The sequence below is a fragment of the Hibiscus syriacus genome, unplaced genomic scaffold (assembly GCF_006381635.1).
Source record: "Hibiscus syriacus cultivar Baekdansim isolate YM2019G1 unplaced genomic scaffold, ASM638163v2 tig00112153_pilon, whole genome shotgun sequence".
NCBI classification, from domain to species: domain Eukaryota; kingdom Viridiplantae; phylum Streptophyta; class Magnoliopsida; order Malvales; family Malvaceae; genus Hibiscus; species Hibiscus syriacus.
In genome coordinates, this window is record NW_024063262.1 from 999,609 (window position 1) to 1,025,554 (window position 25,946).

General features: G+C 32.7%; 1 protein-coding gene across 1 annotated transcript; it reads left to right on the forward strand.

The window, feature by feature from the left end:
- The first annotated feature begins 567 nt into the window (after positions 1–567).
- On the forward strand, positions 568–16,156 carry LOC120175011. The gene is made up of 3 exons (XM_039181718.1): positions 568–704; positions 11,043–11,161; positions 16,137–16,156. The coding sequence occupies exons 1-3, from the start codon at positions 568–570 to the stop codon at positions 16,154–16,156; spliced, it is 276 nt and encodes a 91-aa protein (XP_039037649.1).
- Positions 16,157–25,946: the final 9,790 nt, after the last annotated feature.

Sequence of the window (25,946 nt, forward strand, 5' to 3'; positions counted from 1 at the left end):
TTTTCGAATAAAAATAAAAAAAGGAATAAAGTTTTAACCTTAGAACTTTGAAATATCGTGCTACCCGAATCAAACAAATTAAAACTAATTAAAAGCAAGCACTTGGGTTATGAGTGAGCCTCAGTTTGGAACTTAATTACTCCGAATAACTAGAAGTTCAAGCAATCCACTTTCCAACGGGCAATTACGGGCGACTCTAAATTATTTTTTTTTATAATCCAAATTCGATTCAAACTATCCCAAATTTAATTTAATTTATCCCAACAAAATAATATAGATAAAACATAATACATAATACATAATTTTCATCTAAAAATATATCTTAAAAATTATTCTTGGTCCAAAAACATTTTTGGCTCAATTTCTTTTAAAATAATACAAAACAAGTCCTTCATACTGGCGGCCCAAACGGAACATTTGAATTTTGGTACGGCGTCGTTTTATACACCTTGAAAACAAATCCAAAATCTCTCTAAATCCAAAATTTAGGGTTTGAGGAAGAAACCAACCGGACTCCTGTTTCCTGCCTCACCCTCCGGGTTCACCCAATTTCCAAACCAGAAAAGAATGGCATCGTTTTGCAGGTCTGCAATAATGGCTGGTTCAAGAACCCTTACTTTTCGATCCAAAACCCTTTCGTTAAAGACCATAGCCCCAAACCCCATGTCTTCTCGATCAACAAGAGCCCTCCCTCGCACTTCGAGGTTTCTCATTCTTCCTGTAGACACCCGTTTTTTGTCCGGATCTACCAAAAATATTAATTATATTATTATTATTATTATTATTATTATTATTATTATTATTATTATTATTATTATTATTATTATATTATTAATCAAACTTAATTATATTTTGCAGGCTTAATTTTGCAGCCCAGATTACAAGTCCCCAAGACCCAGTTACAAGATCCAACTGGAGCCCAGACCCGAAGACTCGAGCCTACCCAGATCTAACAAGTTACAATCCAAACCAGGATCTGACTCAGCACTCAATCCAACCCGGATGACCCGAACCAGGCCGAAGTGGTTGGCCCGAATCAGCTAGGGTTCCCCTAATGTTCCAAGCACCGCATCTCCCTCAGCCACACAATCTGGACCCATCCAACGATCCAGATCAGTGGCCATTAGGTTTTTACCCTAATGGACATCAGCAGTAGCAGCCGTCGTCGATTAGCCAACTGGCGCGTGGATGTCACCGCTCTTCTTTCCAGCCACGTGAACCGCCATCGATGATTTCTCGAGCCACTGTCGAACCCTCTCGAGTCCATCCATCATCCACAGTGACAGAAAGCAAAAATTCATATCCAAGCCAGAGAAAAATAAAATTAAAATGAGGTAAGTACAAGAGATATCCCGAGGAGAATCGGGAAATCAATCACTAATCTATCACATGAATCAAGGATAAAAAGAAGAAAGAGATGATAGAGAAAATGATTCGAGGTTTTAGAGAAAAAATTAAGAGAGAAAAGGCTCAATAGGAGAAAAAGAGAAAGAAAAACACAAAGAAATAGGAGAAAGGAAAAGACTTACCCTAGATGGCTCTTCGGAAACTCCAAAGGTCGCTCGAGCCAAAAGAACCAAGGGTTCCTTTGTAGATCTACCCTGTTAGAGACCCCCTTTGGCTAAATAAAGCCTGAATCCGTAACCAGGGTGAAAAAAGGCGTTAGATGGTGTCTTCTTTTCTCTCCTTCGGTGTCAGTGGATGATGGTCGTCGCCGATCAACAGTGGTCGGTACGGTGGTTGTTCGCCTGTTCCCGAGAGCTCTATGGAGCTCTTTCTCACTCTTTCTCTCTTCTCTCGTCTCAAATGAAGGCAAATGAGAAGCTTAGGCCATTTTGGCCTTAGAATGTGATATATATTTGTGGAGCAAAACAACGTCGTTTCAGTGGGGACATTCTGTGTATTTTCAGCGTGTGGGGTAACTACACTTTAGGTCCCTCTTGCTTTGTAATATCATTTTTTAGTCATCTAATGAAGTTTCATTTTATTTGATTTTGAGCACTCACGTTTCATTATTTATGTTTTGGTCATATTATTATATTGTGTGTTTTTGTTAATATTTGACTTTGATCACAGTATTTGTAATAGTTGTATTTTGGTCACTGATTTTTGTATGTTAAGTATTTTGGTGGATATTCGAATTTAGGCTATGTCATTAGTAAATATTTTTACTTTAGTCACTACTTGGTATTTGGTTTAATTATTGTTTGGTCCTTTATGTTTCTGGTTATTTTATTTTAGTCTTAAATATTGTTTAGGGGTTATTTCCATTTCTAGTACCTGTATTATTTAGTATTTTCAATTTTGGGAACATATTTTATTTTATTTGTGGTTTAATCCTTTAAATGTCTATTTTTACTATTTTAGTCCCTTAAGTTTTTGTTTTTCTATTTTGGACCTTTAAATTCCTATTTGTATTATTTTAGTTGTTTAAGTTTCTATTGTTTCTATTTTAGTCCTTAAAATATTTTTTCTATTTTAGTCATTTAAATGTATGTATTTTCTATTTTAATCCCTTAAGTTTCTATTTTATCTATTTTAGTCCTTTAAATATCTATATTCACTATTTTAGTCCCTTAAGTTTTTGTTTTTGTTATTTTAGTCCATTCAATTTCTATTTTGTTATTTTAGTCCCTTAAGTTTCTATTTTTACTATTTTGGTCCTCAAATTTTTGTTAATCCTATTTTGGTCATTTAAATTTTTTATTGTTCTATTTGAATCCCTTATGTATGTACATATTGTTATGTTATGTATTCATTGGTATCAGATGTAAATAAATATGCTTAACTTTATTTGTTTTAAATATTTTATTTCATATATTTTTATTTGAATTTATTTCCATTGTATTTCTTTATTTAAATATCATCCGAATATTTCAAGAGCACGTATTTGTAGAACGGGCGTGGAAAATATCACTTGATCGAAGTGGTACAATCTAATATGACGTTCGAACTAAATGGAACTTGAAATAAATCAATTTTAGTTTTGTTAATTGTTAATTCATTTTTATTTTACATTAAACAATGCAAGTCATGTTTCTATAAATGGAAATGTATTTTATTATACGCAAATGTCGATTCTACATTTATATTCGATTTACATTTTTCAATAAATGAGGAGAGAATATTCTTTAACGATAAGAAATAGACGAGTTAGCTTTCCCGACAAAGGATTGCTAATCTCGAGATTTCTTTTCAAGTTAAAGAATTTTCTCTGATAAATAATTTAAAGCAATTTAATAAATGGATCATATTTTAACTTTATATTCGATTAATAAATCCCACTGCTACGACAAAGTGTAAGCGACACAATACCAATTTTGGGTGTTGTGGGGATGTTTACCCTTCCCCAAGCGTAATTGACTCCTGAACCCTTAAAATCGAATTTTTGGTAAACACATACCAAATTTTTGTCTTATAAAATGATTTTTCTTAAAATTGTTTTAAAATACATTTTTAACTATTCGACCTACCTAACCCAAAGGTTGATGGCGACTTCTTTTCCATTTTATGCAAATCAATTCTAGATCACTAAAATTTTCAAATTAAAGTCATAACTATTTTTTAAAATAATATTTCATTGTTTTTCAAAAAAAATGGCTATGACAGCTTGGCAACTCCGCTGGGAACTTTTTTTTATAGAGAGTCAGGCTGTAGGTCGCTTACAAATTTTCGTTTGGTGGAAATTATGAGTTTGAGTTTTTAGTTAACTTATGATCCGTTTATTGAAGCTTTTAATTGCTTCATTTTTAATTTTTCATACTAACATTTTAATTTTGCTTTCAGCTTTGTTCAGGTCTTTGTCGAGTTTTTTCCTTTTTCGTTTTTTAGTCAATGGTAAGTACGTTCCTCATCACACACATCACGTGCATTAGCATAACCAGCTCTAGATACGAGCTTCAATCCAACTTAGTCGGGGTATTTTCTTTACTCTTGTAAGAATTTATTCTTCGTATGAGTTTTAGAAAATACCATGGGATACATATCTTATACCTTCGTAGGGATTTATTCCTTGTATGGGTATAAGGTATTGAATCCCCTTGAATTGAACTCGTTCCATTCGAAACTTGTAATGGGTGAGGATCGAGGGTCTGGCAGCCCAAGGGAGCACCGACATCAAGGACAATTCGAGTACCCTTTTCTTTTTAGAGCCGAAACCATGTATATAGTGAACCGTAGAACGGTAATCGTAGGTGTAGACATACCGAACCTCTGTTCGTCAATAGGTACCCAAACTAAGTGTACACAAAGGAGGAACATTTTTAAACCCTTATCTTTTGCTTTAAGTTCGTAGAATATATTTTCTTTTCGAATGAAAACATGCGAACTAGATACCATGCGGTTAGGATTAATTTCTTGATTAGTCATTTTGGGTAGATAGCATGTCCGGGTAGGAATGTTATTTAATTAAAGAATGTTCAGGTAGATATCATGATGGGGTAGGTGTTATATTCATCTTTGAATAACATTTTTATCTGTATCGATTGTCTTACATATACTAACTAATTTCTTTTCGTTGGTTTGTATACACTAATTTATTTCTTTTCTTTTGTTTGCGTCATTTTTCATCCTTCTTTGCATTGTATTGCATCGTCATGACATAATTCGAAAATGTTGATCTATAAGGGGATATTTGAGAGAAAATTTTTACAATAAGAGGTAAAAGTTTTCAATCAAGTAGTCGCATATACAGACATACACCGAAGGCTAAAAGAAGTTCAAAGTACCATAATGAGACTTGCTCGAAGATCGTAAACATTCAAAACTGGAATAATGATCCAATGATCCGAGGAGTAGTTCACCAATAGAGTCTTTTATTTTTTGTATCTACATTTGCATCTTTGTATTTTGCATTTGTATTTTATTTTTATGCATTTTCACTTGCATTAATTCATGGAGGATTGAATGAAGTGGTCTTAACCACATTAAGAATAGAAGCAAGATTCGAACAAAAGGAAGAATCTGAAATCAGCATGATGGACTCTTGTTCGGCTGGTTATAGGGTTGAGTCCTCTAGGATGATCTAAGAAAAGAGTCTCCATATCTTTAGGGTTATAATGCTGAAGTTGTATAGGAAGCTCTAGGCATTCCACTGAAAACTGTAAGGCACTGAAACACAAGATCCATAACCTAATGGATTCAAGGGCATGGACAATCGAAGAAAAATGGGGTCATTGTATCTACCAATTGCACTAAGATCATTGTTTTGCTTGAACTCGTTTTTGTTCATTCTTTAATATTTGCTTAAATATTTTTAATCTTTGATGACTAAATTTATGCTACCTTCTAAGGTTGAATAATTGAACGAGTTTTAATGTTGAGTTCTTCGAATATCAAATGAATTACATATTCTCTTAATTCTTCAATAATTAAGGATTTTTGACATATGGCAAGATTAGACATTTCTTATCATGTCTAAAATCCCAAAATAAAATCTCTCGATTCTTTACCCAAAATAATTCATGGTCACTACGAAATAACCAAATTTTTACATTCCCTCTCTTTGAGACCTTGAAACATTCTTTTCGACCTTGAAACATTGTATTTATCTTTTTGATACACAAAAAGTTATACTTATACCTTTCGTTGAGCCAATAAAGTCACCATCGTCTTCTTAGACGCAAAACCGACATTTTTCTGCCAATAAAACCTAAAGACATTGAGTGCAAGATGTTCACTTGAACATAAACCTTCTTTTAAGAAGACAACGTGGGGCATCTTGCATTAATTTTCTGAAGATGAGCCTGAACAAGTGAGACATGCTGAAAGCAAGAAGAAGAATAAAGAGAATTAATTTAAAATAATTATATCATGCATTAATTACATTTTTTCATGTGAATAAAAAATTAATCCTGAAAATCTATCCCCCTGGGGATACCTCTTCTACAAAGACTTCTGTGTATGAAATGATGAACGACATTCTTTCATTATCCATTCACAACAGGAGAAAATATATATCCTTGTGTCCCCATTTGAGCATAAATTATGTTTTCTTTTGATTCAACCCTAACCAAGGATCACCCTCCACACTGGAGGGCAAGATGGAGGAAATCTACTCACATGAGGGAAGACATTGATTTAGATGAGATACCAAAAGGTGAACTGAATACATAGTGCAAAAATCAAATCAAAGAAGAGAAAAAACAAAGAAAACAAAGTAAAATACAAAAGAAAAAACAAAGAGAAAAGAAGACAATAAGCACATTCAATGAGACCCTTGACTCAAATGACGTAACGAGCTTCAAACCATGAGATTGATCAAGCACAATCATTCCAGAATCACTTCATCAGAAGTTCATAAAGCATCCAGAGAAGATCATAAAGGACGCATACGAGCATATCCAAATTGAGCGAGACAAGATCGAAGGCATCAGAATGAATTGATCCTTGGTTCAATCACCCTTAAACATTTTTTTGGGCCTTTTATCCCTTTCTTTCATAATCGTGAACCATGACCTACATTACGTGCCTTAAAAGTCCCTTCTAATAATACATGGATTTCTAAACAGAATATACTATCTTCATATTTCATCCCACCCATCATGATTAATCTTTTTATTTACAAAAAGGTTTTCTAAAATCTTTAACTCATGATAGAGAAAAAATAACAAAGGGGGGTTCAAGATGTAAACTATGAATAACGTCTTGAAACCAAAGGAGGATTTGAGTTGAAAACCTAAAAAGGTGGCTTGAGTATGAAGATGGTGCAGCTATTGCATAAAAGGCGATTGCACAAATCCCTTGATAAGGCATCCACAACAAGAATGAGAATATGAGAGCTGGGAGACTGAAAACACTTCCAGTAAATGAGTACAGAGGCTACTCCATCAGATCAGTGAACAACAAATAAATGAGAATACCAAACCATTGACCAAAAATAATAACTTGAGACATTTTATCCTTTCGTTACTTGACCATTTCTCAAAGATAGCAATAATCTTGACACTTGTCAAATAACTATAATTTATTGAAGAATTAAAAGTGTAATTAATTCTTTGATATCCAATTAACTCTTATTTATGATTTGTAAATTGTGAAAGCTCGAAAGGGGCAATATTTTCAAACTTTTGATTAAACATTTTTTAAAACTCTTTTAATTGATATTTTCAGACTCTTGAAAATAAAAGAGGAAGAAAAACTTTTTTAAAAGAAGACAATCTCTGTGGAGTGGATTTTGGTAGTTGACATGTGGCTCTCAGACTCGAAGGTCATGCTTAGAATCAGTGCTGAAGCAATCAACATCGAATATTGGGGCATCTTTGGGGATTTAACATCCTGAGGGGAACGATCAGATCTTCTGAAGGCCTTTCCTCCACCAGCAGGAACAAATAGACTATCAGTATCCATTGATGTTGTTTCTCTCGAAACAAAATGTTGTCTCGCTTGAGACAGTTTTCTCTCAAAACAAATTTCGTCTCACTTAAGACATAACCCATCTTTGAGTCTGTTTCTTTGAAAACAAATTTTTTCTCTTGAGACAATTTGTTTTGAGAAAAAAATCTTTGAGTATGTTTCTCTGGAAACAAAGTTTTGTCTCTCTTGAGATAATTTCTTTTGAGAAAACAATCTTTGAATATGTTTCCTTTGAAACAAAACACCCATCTTTGATAGCGTTTCCCTTGAAATGAATTTTGTCTCTCTTGAGACATTTTCTTTGGAAAAATCACTTTGAGTCAGTTTCTCTTGAAACCAAAATCCCTAAAGATTTTATGTCATCTTCATCACGTAGGAATCGTGTCATCCCCCGACCAGACCTCCTCATCATGTAGGAGTCGTGGCACCCCTAGATAACCTGTCGTCCTCATCACGTAGGAACCATGTTATCATTCCTAAAGATGGCATATCGTCCTCATCACGTAGGAATCGTGTCATCCCCTGACCAGATCTCATCATCACGTAGGAGCCATGTTACCCCCTAGATAACCAGTCGTCCTCATCGCGTAGGAACAGTGTTATCACCCTTCCTAAAGATGGCCAGAACTCTTCATCACGTATGAGTCGTGTCATCCACCGACCAGATCTCCTCATCACGTAGGAAGCGTGTCACCCTTAGACAACCAGACCTCTTCATCACGTATGAGCAATGTCCTCCCCACCAACCAAACACATCAAATTTTAAACCAAAAAAGAGAACCGGACAAAAATTGGTTGTCTTTTTCGTCTTTTCCCTATTCTTGTTAACACAAGAATATACAAAGAGGGGCAGCTGTAGACACCCGTTTTTGTCCGGGTCTACTAAAAATATTAATTATATTATTATTATTATTATTATTAATCAAATTTAATTACATTTTGCAGGCTTAATTTTGCAGCACAAATTACAAGTCCCCAAGACCCAGCTACAAGAACCAGTTGGAGCCCAGACCCGAAGACCCGAACCTACCCAGATCCAACAGGTTACAATCCAAACCAGGATCCGACCCAAGACTCAATCCAACTCGGATGACCCGAACCAGCTAGGGTTCCCTTCATGTTCCAGGCACCGCATCTCCCTTAACAACACGATCTAGACCCATTCAACGATCCAGATAAGTGGCCATTAGTTTTTTACACTAATGGACATCAGCAGTCGCTGCTGCCGACCAGCCAACTGGTGCGTGGATGTCACCGCTCTCATTTCCAGCAGCGTAAGTCACCGTCGATGATTTCTCGAACCACTATCAAACCCTCTCGAGTTCATCCATCATTCACAGTGACCAATACAGTGACAAAAAGCAAAAAAATCATATCCAAGCCAGAGAAAAATAAAACTAAAATTAGGCAAGTACAAGAGATATCCCGAGGAGAATCAGGATATCAATCACCAATCTATCACACGCATCAAGGATAAAAAGGAGAAAGAGGAAAAGAAAGAAAGAGGGGATTCGGGGCAAACAAAAAAATAGGAGAAAGGAAAATACTTACCCTCGATGGCTCTTCGGAGACTCCAAAGGTCGTTGGAGCCGAAAGAATCGAGGGTTCTTTTGTAGATCTACCCTCTTAGGGACCCGCTTTGGCTAAATGAAGCCTAGATCTGTAACCAGGGTGAAAAAGGCGTCAGATGGTGTCTTATTTTCTCTCTTCTGGCGTCGGTGGTCATTGCCGATCAACGACAGCCTATACGGATGGTGTCTTATTTTCTTACTCTTTCTCTCTTCTCTCGTCTCAAATGAAGGCAAATGAGAAGCTTAGGCCATTTTGACGTTTGAATGTGATATATATGTGTGGAGTGAAACGGCGCCATTTCAGTGAGGGCCTTCTACGTATTTTCAGCGTGTGGGGTAACTACACTTTAGGTCCCTCTTGCTTTGTAATATCATTTTTTAGCCATCTAATAAAGTTTCACTTTTTTTGATTTTGAGCACTCACATTTCATTATTTATGTTTTGGTCCTGTTATTATTATATTGTGTGTTCTTGTTAATATTTGACTTTGATCACAGTATTTGTAATAGTTGTATTTTGGTCACTGATTTTTGTATGTTATGTATTTTGGTGGATATTCGAATTTGGGCCATGTCATTAATAAATATTTTACTTTACTCACTGCTTGGTATTTGGTTTAATTATTGTTTGATCCTTTATGTTTCTGGTTATTTTGTTTTAGTCCTAAATATTATTTAGGGGTTATTTTCATTTCTAGTACCTGTATTATTTAGTATTTTTGATTTTGGGAACCTAGTTTATTTTATTTTTTGTTTAATCCTTTAAATGTCTATTTTTACTATTTTAGTCCCTTAAGTTTCTATTTTTTTTATTTTGGACCTTTAATTCATGTTTGTATTATTTTAGTCCTTTACGTTTTTGTTGTTGCTATTTTAGTCCTCTAAATTTTTGTTTTTTCTATTTTAGTCCTTTAAATGTATGCATTTTCTATTTTAGTCCCTTAAGTATCTATTTTATCTATTTTAGTCCTTTAAATGTATGTATTCATTATTTTAGTCCCTTATATTTCAATTTTTGTTTTTTAGTCCCTTAAGTTTCTATTTTGCTATTTTAGTCCCTTAAGTTTTTATTTTTTTCTATTTTTGTCCTCAAGTTTCTGTTAATCCTATTTTGGTCTTTTAAATTTTTTATTGTTATATTTCAATTCCTTATGTATGTACATATTGTTATGTTATGTATTCATTGGTATCAGATGTAAATAAATATGCTTAACTTTATTTGTTTTAAATATTTTATTTTGTATATTTTTATTTGAATTTATTTCCATTGTATTTCTTTATTTAAACATTATTCGAATATTTTAAGAGCACGTATTCGTGGAACAGGCGTGAAAAGTATCACTTGATCGAAGTGGTACAATCTAATATGACGTTCGAACTAAATAGAACTTGAAATAAATCAATTTTAGTTTTGTTAATTGTTAATTCATTTTTATTTTACATTAAACAATGCAAGTCATGTTTCTATAAATGGCAATGTATTTTATTATACGCAAATGTCGATTCTACATTTATATTCGATTCGCGTTTTTCAATAAATGAGGAGAGAATATTCTTTTAAGATAAGAAATAGACGAATTAGCTTTCCCGACGGAGGATTGCTAATCTCGAGATTTCTTTTCAAGTTAAAGAATTTTCTCTGATAAACAATTCGAAGAAATTTAATTAATGGATCATATTTTAACTTTATATTCGATTCATAAATTCCACTGCTAAGACAAAGTGTAAGCGACATAGTACCAATTTTGGGTGTTGTATGGGTGTTTACCCTTCTCCAAGCGTAATCGACTCCCAGACCCTTAAAATCAAATTTTTTGATAAACACAGACCAAAATTTTGTCTTATAAAATGATTTTTCTTAAAATTGTTTTAAAAGATATTTTTTAGGTATTCGACCTACCTAACCCAAAGGTCGATGGCGACTCTTTTTCCATTTTATGCAAATCAATTCCAAATCACCCAATTTTTCAAATTAAAGTCATAGTTGTTTTTTAAAATAATATTTCATTGTTTTTTTCAAAAAAAATGGGTATGACACTTCCTATTATTTTTGTTTTCATCTTTCGTTTTCCCATCTAAATACGTTGTCAAATTATCAACTTCATTTTTCACTTTAAAGGATTGTGTCGGCGTTGGGAGGATTAGAATTCATGATGCCGCTCCACAATACCATCGCATTTGCTCGGCTACAATCAATCATCGCCCTCGATTCATCCTGTTGGAGCTGCCTCTCTCAAGGTGATTCCTTTTCTTTTTATTGTGTATTGTATCTATGTCCTATCGACGTTATAGTTCTTTCCTTTTTAAGCTTCAATTGCTGCAATTGGCTGCGTGCTTGTGTTCCTCTTGGAAGTTTTAAATTCAAATTTATCAAAGCTTGGGAATGCAAAAACTAAGCTGTAACCATTATTATTCTTCAATTCCCTAGTCCTCGTTCAAGAATTCAATCTAGAAACTTTAGATAGAAATGACTTTCGATGCGCTTTTAGTAAAGTACATAAATGGTTCCCGACTATAGTTGGTTGCTATTGACTTTAGGTCATGCTTTGTTGAGTTCAAGTTACAAAATGGTTAGTCGACAATTCATATATTTCAAATTTTTCATTTTCTGTTAAAAATTGATTACTTGAACCTTGTAATCACCATTTTTCCGGTCGGACCTCAAGCCCCCAAACCCAAAATAAAACCCCAAAACCAAAAACAGACCCAACCCAAATCCAGTCAAGCCTAAACCAAACCTCAAAATCAATTAAAACCTTAACCCAAATAAGACCCCTAAACCCAACCGAGCTCACCCAGGTCTACACCAATCTAGTTAGTAGTCGCCCACATACCCCCAATCAGCATTCACCTTTCTCTCCCCCAACCAGAAGCCACCTGCTCCTGCCCCAACCGAAGAGGAAACCATCAAGCACTCCAACAGCACACTCCAAGCCACTACAAAACAAGAAAACAAATTAGCAATGATTTTATTTTTCAGTTGAAGATGGGTATTTAACCCAAGAGAAAAATCTGTAAAGGGGATGGGAAAAATCCTCCAAAAAAATATACTGTAAAATCCTGTTCTCAAGCAATAACACAGACTTCGAAGGTTACTCCCTTTTTTATGTGTTCTTTCTCTGTTGGTTAATTTCAAATCCAGTAGTAAAAAAAATTCTTTTTCGAATAAAACCCAGTTTACTTGTTGTTTTAGTAAAAGTACACACTGATTTTCAAAAAAACTATTTGCATGTTTCGTATAACAATAAGATAGTTTTTTTTCTTTCGAATATAATCTAGCCTAATCTAATACCAATGATCCTAGTACAGGTTTACAGCAAAATAAAAAAATAAAAAAGAGGATAAATTGATCATTCCTGAGTTAACGAAGGGTTGTCGGAATTCGGGGTAGTCGACCGATCTAGGGTTGATTTTGAGTAGTTTGGGGTTGTTTTATATGATTTTAAGCTTTAGGCTAGACTCGGGGCAGTTAGATTTGTGATCGGTGAAATTTTAGTGTTACGTCGACAGGAGGTGTTTCATGGTGGTTGGCCTACTGTCGGCCTGGGGAAGGGAAGAGAGTTTAAAGTTATTTTTTTTTTCTTTGGGTTTCAGCTAAAAATGAAATAAAAAATAGATTGTTGGTATTTATAGGGAAAATTAAGGGTTTAATTGCGTTTAGCCCCTCGAACATTTGTCGTGTTTTTGTAGTTTGGTCCCTGTAGGGACCAAAACTGCTATTTTACCTTTCTGTTGTGCATGCTTTATATTTTTGGATTATTAATGTTATGTCCCTATTATTTTAGCGTGTTTTGCATTCTAGTCCGTCGAGTTTAAATATGTAATTTTCCCTTTTATTTGCCTATTTTTATTTATTTTGGTGAAATTTCATTTTAGTCCCTGTAAGTTAGCCGTGTTTTTGCATTTTAGTCATGTGTAGTGACTATTTAATTTTTTTAAATATATGTGGATAGATTCTGTAATTTTGCCTTTTTATTTAACAGATTACTTTTTAGGCTTAAATAAAATGAAAATTGCTATTTGGTCCCCATACTTTAGGCGCATATTTACGTTTTGGTCATCATTCTTAGGGGTAAATCATGTGCATGTCCTTATTGTTTGGCTTACTTTGTATTTAGGTCAGTATTTTATGGGTTAATCACTCATAGTTCCTCAGAGCTTTGCCTTGTTTTTATATTTTAGTCATTAAGTGCATGTTTTATTCATTTATTTTGATTTTGACATCTTATTGCATTTTATTTCAATTTGGTCATCATTTTGGATTTTGTTTATTTTGAAATTGGTCACTGATTTTTTTATTCTATTTCAAATTAACCATTTTTTTATTTTCTTGCATTTTAACCATTGTTCTATTTATTTATTTATTGTTATTATTTAATTTGACCTTGCGGTGACCCGATCTGGTGTACGACCCGCATTATTACGGTCTGAACTCTATTAACAACTAACTTTCCTAACTTCTAATTGCTAATTTTTATTTATTTATTTACTTATTTATTTATTTTATGTTCGAAATATCATACGACCTTTTGATGACCTGCCCCGGGGTACGACTCGCATTATTTACGGTGCATGTTAAATATTAAAAAATTAATGCTAACATTTTTTTATTGCTCTTTTATTTTTGTTATTTAATTTTATACACATTTAAATTCATGCCCTTTACATTTTATTTATTTAATTTTAGTCCTTTAATTTTATTACTTTTATTTACTGTTTTTTATTATCTATTTTTACCCTTCTTGTTTTAGTACTTTAAGTTTAATACTTTTATATATTTTAATTGTCTTCAATATTTGTATCCTTTTAATTTAGTCCTTGATGGATCACCTTTTTAGATTTAGTCCATAATATTTTAATTATTTGATTCATATTTAGTCATTAAATTAAGAGGATTCTTAATTTGGTCATCGCTTTTGTTCGAGGTTTCAATTTAATTATTTGAATTGCAATATTGATTAAAATTAATTTAAATTAATATTAGAGCCTCCATTTTAGATTAGATCTCAAACTAGTCTTTTAATTTAGGGAGTAATCTGAGTTGGCCCTTGCCTAAATGCTCAAGGGACCATATCGGTTATTCGATTCAATAATTGATTAAAAAATCATATAGGGTTAATATTATAACCTACATTTTAGGCTTGAGCTTCTAGGTCCTTTAACTTTCATAATTTGACACTTTAAGCTTGAAAAAGCCTTAATTTACTTTTAGTTTAATTAAGATAAATAAAATTTGGTTGATCGCATTAAAGTTTTAACCCTTAGGCAATGTTCACTTATTAGGGAATTAATAGAATATTTCCCGCAATCATGCTAAGGGGGTGACTACTAGTTATTCCCGAAATAAGTTGACATTCTTTTCAAAACCGCATCATGATTTTCTAAAAACAAGGCAATATTCAGTTATCGAGTACAATAGCTGATCTCTCGCATTTATGCTAGGGGTGAATGCTCTCGGCTTTAATAAACAAATACCCTTTTTATATTTGCATCCGTTATGATTTTTAAATTAAGTAACGTTTGAACTCAAAATTTTTGATTTTAAATTTAGGGTAACCAACTAGGTATCAATTTTTGGGCGTTTGTGGGGGTGCTAATCCTTTCCCACGCGTAACTGACTCCCGAACCCGATTTCTGGATTTTCGTAGACCTTGAAACTTGGTATTTTTATAAAAATCAAATGTTTTATTAAAATCACTCGGTTTTTACGGTGTCCCAATCACACCTTAAATGATTGGTGGCGACTCCTCGCATTTCGAAAATACTTTTCAAAGAGAAAACTACCGAGTCGGTATCGATCTCACCTCGCCCGAGCGAAAAACAGTGTCGATAAACCTGTTAACTGTGATATGATAAAATATGATCTCATAATTTCAAATGACTACACACTCAAACGGTTATGGGAACATGTGAATAGTCAGATGATTATTTTGTAAATTTTAGTAATCGAGAGACTAAACAAAGCAACGTTTTATAGTCGGAGACTATTTTGTAACTTTTAATAGTTAAAAAACTGAACAAAACAATGCCCTGTAGTCGAGGACCATTTTTGTACTTTATCTTTTTTTGAAGATGAATTTTGAACATTCAAAATATAACTTTAGATTTTATGAAATTTGAGAATTCATTTTTAGAAAGAAATGAATCTTGAACATTCCTAATGAAACATTGTTCTGAAGAAAACTTTTGTTAGATTTTATGTCACTACATAAGTTTGGCAAACGGAGGAACTTCCTTTTGTTTAAAACTTTCCAAAGTTGACTCACTCCCATCTTTGATTCCAAGCCAAAATCCAGGTCCAAATTTCATATTTCGGATTTTTATTCAAAGCTTAAGTGATTTTGACATATATTCAAGACTTTATGTTTCTGGAATTCTAATATGCATTGTGAGTATGCTTGCTTTTGATTTTATAATTTATGATAAATTTATCTTTATCTATTAAATGATACATGAGATAAAATTTAAAATTATTTAAATGTAATTAATTAAACTTTATAATTTGTTATAAAACTCGATCCCAATATGGAAAATAATATAAATAAATTAGTTTGTTATAAAACCTACATAAAACACCATTATTTTTGTCCAAATCTATATATACATGTATACTGAAAAGAACTATGAGTATATGACTCTAACACATGTTGCGTTTATGTTACTTTTCATACCTTGTTTATATTTGTGCTATTTTGTGGATTTAAAATATCTAATTCTTGTAATAGCAATATTGAGATTTCGGTATTTATAAATATAGTTTTACATGCATATTTTTTTTTAATAATTTAAGTGATTAGAATACCCAATCAACAAATAAATTTCATTGCGTAATTTTCAGTAACATACTGCTTTCAATCTCCAAATAAATTTCTTTGATCTTCCTAGAAGTCCTCAATTTAAATAGTTATGTTTGCAGGGTGTGTGTATTGTCAGTTGATTAAGAAAATTCTGAACAAATATTATATTGTAATCACCCAGACTTTTAATACGTAAAAGTATGTTATAGTTTCTGGTGATCTACGTTTGTAGGGTGCTAGACTTACTTCTAGTGACATCAAATATCAACAATTATATGTACATACATTATATATATATATATATATATATATATATATATATATATATATATATATATATATATATATATATATATATATTGAGACAGTGCATTAAACATAGCTGTTCTAACTTGATTCTCTACTTCATGAAATAGGACTTGCAACTCCTTTGTGACAGAGCTGGATCCTTCAAGGAACAAAGAAAGCGTAGGGTCTTTGGTTTAGAAATTTCTGGAAGAGTGAAACTTTTTCAGCTTCAATTTGAGTGATGAAAAATGACAAGATCATTTAAGTTTGCTAATTCAACATTTGCGACATATTTTGGGCATTCTTCTTCCTGTTGTTTCTATATGATGTAATCTGATTTTAGGCCTTTTTTTATGCTTTGGAGGATTCACTGTGCAATGCTCGTAGCGGGATACTTGTTCATCAGTCCTCAGTGATGCTCGTCGGTCTTAAATTTCTTATATGCACGCTAGAAGATCGATATAAGAATATGATCCTTTAAAAGGTCCTCTAAACTCAAAAATATTTCCAAAAATCCCCAAGGTCTTCTATACACAAAATTTATGACGTTTTTCACTTTGGACTTTTTCTATAATTCTGTACTTTATCAGTTTAGTATTACTTTTGAAAAATGATTTAATAAAAAAATTACTTTTAAGAAATTTTTTAAATGTGTAGTTTAAAATTTAACTATTTGCTATTGTAGTTAAAATTTGATTTTGAAAAGATAAAACGTAAATTTTAGATATTATGTTATAAATTAAAAATATAATATTTAAATCATATTTATATTTATTAATATTATGATATTTGAAATATATCAACTTAAATTATAATGAAAATATAAAATATTTTATGATAACTCATTAGTAATATTTTTATATATGAAATGTTTTATTAAGAAAATCTTCGTTGGGAGATTCATCTACCAAAATTAGATGTACGACATGGATCTGCATGCATTAGTCAAGACAAAGTCATGAGAAAAAGTAATTTAGATACTTATTTTAACAAAAAATAATAATATATGTACTTAAAGTGGGAAAATATCTTTTAAATTCTATTAATTTATGTCTAACAATCAATTCAAACATTAAAAATAATTAATAAATAATTATACATCTATGTGTTTTAATTTAAAAATTAATTAAAATTAAGTAATTTAATTTTACCTGAACAATAATTTTTCAGTAAAAAATAAATATTTGATCATTTCAGATTAAGATGAAAAATCACTTTTCATATTATTCTTTCGAACAAATTTTGAAGTGTTTAGGATTGTTTATAAAGTGAAAAATTATTTTCACTTATCAAAGCATTCCCAAGTTGCTGAGCTTGTCCTTCTGCACCTATCATAAATATTATTTATCAAAGCATGTCCGTTTTTTCAATTTAATAACTAACGTTTATTTTATTTTAATTTTATATCTAACGTTTGATTTTGTCACTTAAAATAGGTTAAATCATAAGGGCTGTTAAATTTAACAATTAATCCATTAAAAATGCCCCTGGCATATTTTCTAATATTAAAAATTGATAACGCCGGGATCGTCGCCACCCCACACCCATCGGAAAACAAGAACCCAGTTACCACCAACAATATGGTTATCCCCGCCGGGACTAGAACAGGGCTGAAGATAACGATCAACGGCGTTACCATTATCAAGGCAAGCACCGTGCCGGTCAAGGTTAACCCGGCCAAGAATAGCAGCGTCGCACCCAAGGAGGAGGAGTGCGCCGAAAGAAGACCAAAAACAAACAAAAAAAAAAGCATGAATCTGCTAACGTACCCTCGCTCGTCATCAAAATCTCCATTTGGAAAGTTATATATACCCATCATCCTCTTGCATATCTCTGCAAATTTCCGAATCCTTAATTCCTCAATTCCTTCTTACAACATACGATAAACTTGTATACCCATTTTCATTGCTAAAACACAATACTCAAACCCAAGTGATTGATTCTGGTTAGCAGTTTGTTTAGAATAAACTAAGACAAAGAGAGAAGATATCAACACCCAACCTATTCTCACTCCCTACAATTAGTTAGGGGTTGAATATACTTCAAAAAGAGCTAAGATTGAAATGGTGGGAACTTTCAAGACCCTGGGTTAGAGTGAGAGGGAGGGGAGGGGAGGGGAGGGGAGGGGGGTTGGGTGTTTTTTTGAATATATATATATTTTTTCAAATATAATATTTTTTTAATGGGTTAACGGCGTTATCGTTTATTTAATATTAAAAAAGATAGATTTTTTTACGTTCGATGGGTGACAATGAACACCGATAAATTAATTTATAAAACCTTAAAATTATAAAATATTCAACGTATAACAATAAATTAGTTGAAAGTTTAAAGGTAAATTATTTAAAATAAAGGGTAAATTATACAATTGATCACCTAACTATTGTTCTTTTTATTTTGACCACTATTTTGAAATTTTTTAATCATGTCACTTAACTATTTAAATGCATTTAATTAAACCACTTGTCGTTAATATTTAACGGGGAAACTGATGTGACAGTTAAAATATTTAGTATAATTTCACATTTAATCATTGTTACTTATATATTCTACCAATTTGGTCACTAATGTGGAAGAATCATCGACAATCTTAATTAGGAGTATAAACAAGCCGAGTCGAGCTCAAGTATTGTTGAGCTCGACTCGACTCGACTCGAAAACTCTGAAATGGAGCTCGACTCGAAAACTCGCGAGCTTAAAATTTTTAAGCTCGACTCGAACTCGAAATCCTGAACTGAAGCTCGTGAGCAGCTCGAAAAGGCTCGAAATGAAAAAAAATCTTAAACTTAACTTGATTGAAGTCTCAAACTCAAACTCGAACATGAATCTTAAATACATGAAAATTTTACTGTATTTTTTAAAAACAATCAACACATAAATGTTAATATTATTAATAATTTATTTTTAAAAAAAATAAAATCTTAATATATTATATTTTCGAGCTGCTCACGAGCTTTTCGAGTCGAGTATCAAGTAGCTCATTTCGGCTCGTTAAGAATTCGAATCGAGCTCGAGCTCAACTCGAGTCCATTCGATCCGAGTATTTATCGAGCCTTGACCGAGTCGATCTCGAGTAGCTCACGATCTGTCTCATCTCATTTGCAGCCCTAATCTTAATGTATGATATGATTGTGATAAAATAAGTTATTAATGTATTATCATATTTTATTATTATTTTAATCTTAATTATGTTTATTTTTATCGTTAATAATAAAATTTATTTTTATCTTTATTTTTTTTAAAATATATGACTTTAATTTTACTTTTTCTTTATGTAGTCCTACTCTTTTTCAGAATGAATAAATTATATTTTCTAAAAAGTAAGTATCCGCTTTTAAAATTTTAAAGTCAGTCCACAATCTTAAAGTTTGAAGAAGTATATCTGGTTTAGAAAAGAAAAGAAAACCCTTCAATTAATTGAAGTGAGATCAAGCTTAATCTCGATAGTTTCCCCCCCATTTTTCATAGGGATGTGTGGGACTCATCAAAAAAAATATATGATGGTTACTTGTATGCTGCATTCATCATGCTTTGGGTGATATCTTTTTTCATTTTTTCTTTTTGCTCATTAATATGATAATTATATTAATTCGTCGTAATAACCTTAGTTTAATAAAAAAAATTATGTTAAGTCCTCGATGTTTATGTGACTTTCCTTTTACAAGTTATTTTTCCTCCAAAAATTATGTTAATGTTCTCTTCACTTTGAGGGTTAAGTTTATTTTAATTTATTAAAATTAGGATCAAATTGATAGAATATATAAGTAACATTGATCAAATGTGTAATTATACCAAATATTTTAACGGTCACATCAGCTTCTCCATTAAATATTAACGGCAAGTGGTTTAATTAAATACATTTAAATAGTTGAGTGATCTGATTGATAAAATTTCAAAAATAGTGGTCCAAATGAAAAGGGATAATATTTAGGTGGTCATTGTTATAGTTTATCCTTTATTTTGAATAACTTAACTTTAATTTTTAACTAATTTATAATTATTCGTTGAGCCATTTAGAATTTTAAATTTTATAAATTAATTTATCATTGTTCATCGTTAATGGTGTTCATCGTCGCTCGTCGAGCGTGGTAGAATTTTTCTATTAAAAAATATGTCAGGTGGTATTTTAATTGGGTTAACAACCAAACTTATGGTCCGTACCGGTTTAACTCATTTTGAGTAATGAAATGAAATATTAGGTATCAAACTGACACAAAATAAACGTTAGATACTAAATTAGAAAAATGGGCATAGGTTGGACACCTTTTGTATAATTATGCCTATTACTTTAATTATTAAACCAGATTTTGCAGTTCCTCGGTGACAGGCTAAGGGCCTCCGTCATTACAAACCTAAATGGCTTGCATTTGTGCAGACTTTTTCCTATTTATTTTTCTACAATTGTAAGCAAATGTGCATTTTTCTCCTACCTCATTTGGCTTCACATTATAATTTATTAAGTTCACATTAAAACCCGGCTTTTTTTACCGAACCTAATAATTACATGTCAAGCATTATCTCTCTTAATATTATCGATCTAACATTCTTTTTGACAAAGTATAGATCGTCATCCGCATCTTTGCAGGGTTCTCCGAGCTGGTGCTACGTAAAGAAAGACACAGATGGCGATCCGCGCTGTATCTGGTTCTATCCGAGCTGGCGCAAGTAAGGTAAGGTGCGGATGGCGATCCACGCATTCGTGGATTTCTGACACGTACGTAAGTCGTGGATAATGATTTGTGCCTTCCATTATGCACGTTGAATTATTGATACTCCATTATTACCTGAGCAGCTCAGCTTTTAAACCTCCCCCTCCCCTATAAATAAGAATCTCTCTGAATGCAAACTATACACCAAAATTAATTGCTTGTTTTTACTTTTATCAATTCCTTCTATTTTTGTTGTAAGGTAAAACTATTTTTTTATTTTTTTATATTTATTTTATATATGATTATTTGAATAAATTTTATTGTACTAATTATTTTTTATTATTTTTTGTAGTTGTAAAATTGAAAAGTGGGATCATACATCGAGATATTTTTGCAGATGCATAACAATATGAAATTATGCTATTTAAATTATTTTGAAAATTTGAAAATTTTCTATTAGTTTATATTTTAATTCATATACTATTTATTTAATTATGCATATTTCCGCTATTATTTTTGCAGATATAAGACTCTCAATCTTTTACTCTCTCAAAATGACTCGTATTTCAGCTATTGTTTACTATGATGAAGAAATTCGGGAAGATGAAATCGGCATTGTCTTCGCATCAAATCATTCTGTCAGAATATCCTTTAAGAGAAACAACACTCTTGATGAGCTGATAACGAAAATTTCCAGGAATGTTCATGTTGGAAGTACTAGAAGATTGTCCTCACTTCAATACATATTTCCAAATGTAGTATGTTTGTTAACTTATACAGCGTTCGAACTTTCCAACGATGACGATGTTGCTATGATGGTTGATTCTCAAAATCAATATTCAGACGTTGATACACAGACGTATGTGACATTTGTTGAAGTGCATGTTGTTCGTGGTATGTCATTATGCTCCCACTATGAGCTGGCTCAACAAGCTGATCAAGTTGACAGCCCAACTTAATTAATGTGTAATGATTTTAACTGGTTAATGGGAAATCCACATCATAGTGGCATCCCATCAAGTTCAATGGGGAGACATTCATCAGCAACTTGTTACGATCTGTACCGAGGTGGCTCCACAAGCAATCTGTATGGCAACATCACGTCCAGTTCAAGGAAGACATTCATCTTCCAATTTCTTTTACCTGAATATGGAGATACCCTCGACGCAGCAATCTGTTCAGTACCCATTTGACATGATGCCTTCAAGTTCCAAGAGGAGGCATTCAACTGCAAGCTTCTTTGACCTCAATGTCGAGATGCCTTCAAGTTCAAGGGGAAATCATTCAATTACTATCTTGTTCGATCTTAATGTAGACATCTTGGAGGAATCCTCATCTCTACCAGAATAACCTCATCGTGAGCCAGGTGCGGATGGTGTTGAGACTGGACTATTAGTTCAGCCAGAATCATCGTAGTTCAACATGGACTCCGATGATGATGATGTAGATAAAGTTCCCATAAATACAGTACACACTGAACCTCTAGCACACATGTATAAAGCTGACTATGGTGCAATGTATATGCCAGAATTTACGGATATGCCTAATGTCGGTGACTACGGATTTAACGTATCAGTCAATGATGGTGAGTTATATAAAGGAATGGAGTATACATGCAAAGAAGAAGCGATTATGACAATTAAGAATTACAACATTCGTAATTATGTTCAGTCCACAGTTGATTGTTCCACCACCGAAAAGTATGTCTGCCATCGACACCATATCTAACATGATAACGGATGTAATTGGATGGTTCGTGTATCGAAAAAGAAGAGGAAAAATAATATATGGGAACTAACAATATATAACGGTCTTCACATATGTTGTGCTAGAGGGATCAACCAGGATGATCCTAACTTGGACTCCGACATTATCTGCCAAGCCATTATAACCATGCTAAAAGCAAGCCCCCATATAGATATTACGGTGCTGATTTCAGCTATACAGTTGCAATATGGGTATATCATCTCATACAAGAAAGCATGGAAGGCAAAATAGAATGCCATTAAAAAACTTCACGACGAATGTGATGCATCTTACAATGAATTACCAAGTTTGTTTAGGGTAGTGCGCAGATTGAATCCTGGGACAATTGTCGACTTTGAAACTTGCCATGCATACCAAAATGATCAAGTGCTTCACGATCGATACCAATTCTACTGACTTTTTTGGACTTACCCACAGTGCATTAATGTTGTGAAACTGCAAGCCCGTGGTCCAAATTGACGGGACATTCTTGTATGGAAAATACAAACAATTTTTACTATTGGGAGTTATCCAAGATGAGAATTGCAACATTCTTCCAATTTCTTATGCCCTTGTTGAAGGAGAAGATATAAATTATTGGGCTTTTTTTCTTAGAAACTTACGCTTACATGTTGTCACGATGGAAAAAATCTGTGTCATTTCAGATCGCGGAGCTGGGATCAAAGCAGCAATGGATTATTTAGGTCCAATGTGGCAACCACCCTATGTCCAACATCGGTAATGTATTTGACACATTGTGATATGGATATTCAGGAGACATCCAGAGAAAACAAAAGATGTGGGCATTGTAGAAACCTAGGACACAATAGGAAAAATTGTTCATCTCTTTTGTCATAAAGTAACCATTGATATTGTGATTGATGTAGTTATTCTTTAAGAAATCTAAGTTTATATTATTTAATTTTCATTTACTTTCAATTAATTTTATTTGAGTATCACCGAGTAATTGGTTACTCAAGAAATTAAATAATAAAAACAATTCAAGCAAACTTAAAACAAGAAAATGATACAACACAAAAAAAAAATAATAAAAATAATAAAAATAATTTGAAAACAATTAAATAATAAAAACATTAAGAAACAAAATAAATAAAAAGTCCATAATTAAATAAAAACTTTACAATTGCTGGTAAATAAACAAAATTAAATAAAAAACATAACAAAGTAAATAACTATATCGATGTCGGCGTCTTGAATGTGTTCCGCAGAGCGGTGGCTATATGTGTCGATGAGGATTTCTTTGTATAACTTGTTTTTTCTCCTCACTCTCATCATCATCATCATCAAAATCATATAAATTTTATTGATAAGGGACGAATGACGATATAGCACCTCCATAGAATAAGGACCATATAGGTGTATGACTGATTATCCCACCGCTCATAGAAAATTGTGAAAACTACGAAAACACCGACATCGATGTGTGCTAAAACTGCACCAGAGGTGTCTGTGTATGTGGTGAAGCTTCACCCGTTAAATAACCAACATATGAACCCCAAGTTAGATCTGTAAGCATAAAAGTATAATATCTGTCAGGAGGGGTCATAAAACTCTGTAGCAGTGGTGGAATTTGGTATGAAAGTGGTGGCCTCTAACCCGACTACAGTGGTATATGAAATGGATGCAATGCCATTTGAAACGACTGCGGTGCCATCTGAAATGGCTGTAGAATATACACCGGTGTATATGGTGGCTACTGTGATGGTTTCGGTGCTACATCTGAGGATGAGCAAGAAGCGTATGCTCTCTATCCACGTGTTGGGGGACGATGATGTTGTGACGGTGGGTGTTTGTGTCGACATCGATGAATGCTCCCGCCTCATGCTTCCTCAAAAAGTAGGAATGATTTCTCGTTCATGTTAAACCACTCATAATAATCATCCGCAATCGAGTAATGATCCACATAAATGGGTTCCGTACGCGGAATGCACCTACGTCGATCCTATCATATCATTACACACTCAATGTGCATCAACAATCAGTCGACTTCTTTTCTGCCACGTCTATCGATGATATGCATATCGTTGAGATTCTTAGGTGCTTCCAGAATAGATTGTACAAAACAAATTGGAGGAGCACGCAATCAGTAGTATGCCACTCAAAAATAGCATAACATATCAGAGAGACCACCGCTATCTAGACATCTAATAGGTCTCCTAAGTGATGTGATATGCAAATCCTCATTTCTTCAGAAGAATAAGGAGACTATTGAAACTAAAATAAATATATATAAATCTTATCAAAATAATATTCTAATTATATAATGATAAATAAAAGTAGATAATAATATTTAAATACATACCTCTGTATCAACCTTTTGATCAATTAGTAGTCTAATTTATTCCAATTCATCAGGTAAATCTCGATGATATTTTCTTGCACTTGACCACATATTCAATGAAATAATTTTCATTATATACTCAAAAATATTATTTATATACAAAATCGACATTGAAATTACCTCAATAATAACGGGAAAACCAATGGGTTTTTCACCATCGGACATAAAAATGGCATGCGATACCACACCCAAGATTGGAGAAGAATGAGACATCCATTTATTGCCCCAACTGAGTGTGTTAGCATGATGAAAATTTGCGAGGTGACACAACCACAAACAATGAACTTGACTGTGCGATTTTTCGGGCATCAGGATCCCTCCTATGAGTTGTAATATGCAAGTTCGTGCATACATTTTAACCTGATCCTCGGGGGCATCACAACTCAAATATTGGAAAGTTGTATCCAACCAATTTAACGGTATTTAACCACCATTGAAATTAGGCGGGACACCTTCAAGATACTCCTCGCACAAGGAATGTCAGTCACCATTTGCCACCCCATAAATAACATCCCCGTCTACTAAAAGTGTAACATCTTGAAATTAGGGTTAGTGATTAAAATAAGAATTTTTTTTAAATCTAAGGATCAATTTAAGAAAATTTAAAAATTTTAAGGACTTAAATATGAATATTTCAGTATTGGATTAAATAGTAATTATGGAAATATTAAAAGGGTATTATGGTCTTTTTCTTGTTAAAGGATATTTGCCCCTTAATAAGAAGTAAACACATGAGAGTGGAGAGATTTATCTGAAAGCTTATTTTCCTTGTCTTCTTCTTCTTCTTCCCGTTAGTCTCATCTAGAAGGTAAGTTGAATTCAGTTGTTGATTTCTTGAATTTATAAGTTGGTTTAGATTCATTGGTTATTATATAAGCTTACAGAAAGCTTATATAAGTTTAAAACATCAAGAAGAGAGAATTAGAAAGGAAATTTTATAAAGGGTGTAGAAATAAATTATTGATATTAAGAGGTTTTTGAAATTCTATTAATGAATTTGACCTGCCATAAGAAGAATTAAGAAGTTTAAAGCATTAGAAATTAATTTAAAACATATGAGAAGTTTGATAAAATTCTTTGATTGAAGAGTTATTGTAAGATATTGAAGATAATGAAGTGTTATAGAGTTAAAAGAGGGTTTAAGTATGTATAGATAAGTTTTAAGGTATGAGGAGGGGAAA

Coding starts and splice junctions, on each gene's coding strand:
- LOC120175011 (XM_039181718.1), top strand. CDS start 568: ATGGCATCGTTTTGCAGGTCTGCAATAATGGCTGGTTCAAGAACCCTT. Junction 705..11,042: donor GCCCTCCCTCGCACTTCGAG/GTTTCTCATTCT, acceptor TTCACTTTAAAG/GATTGTGTCGGCGTTGGGAG. Junction 11,162..16,136: donor TTGGAGCTGCCTCTCTCAAG/GTGATTCCTTTT, acceptor TTCATGAAATAG/GACTTGCAACTCCTTTGTGA.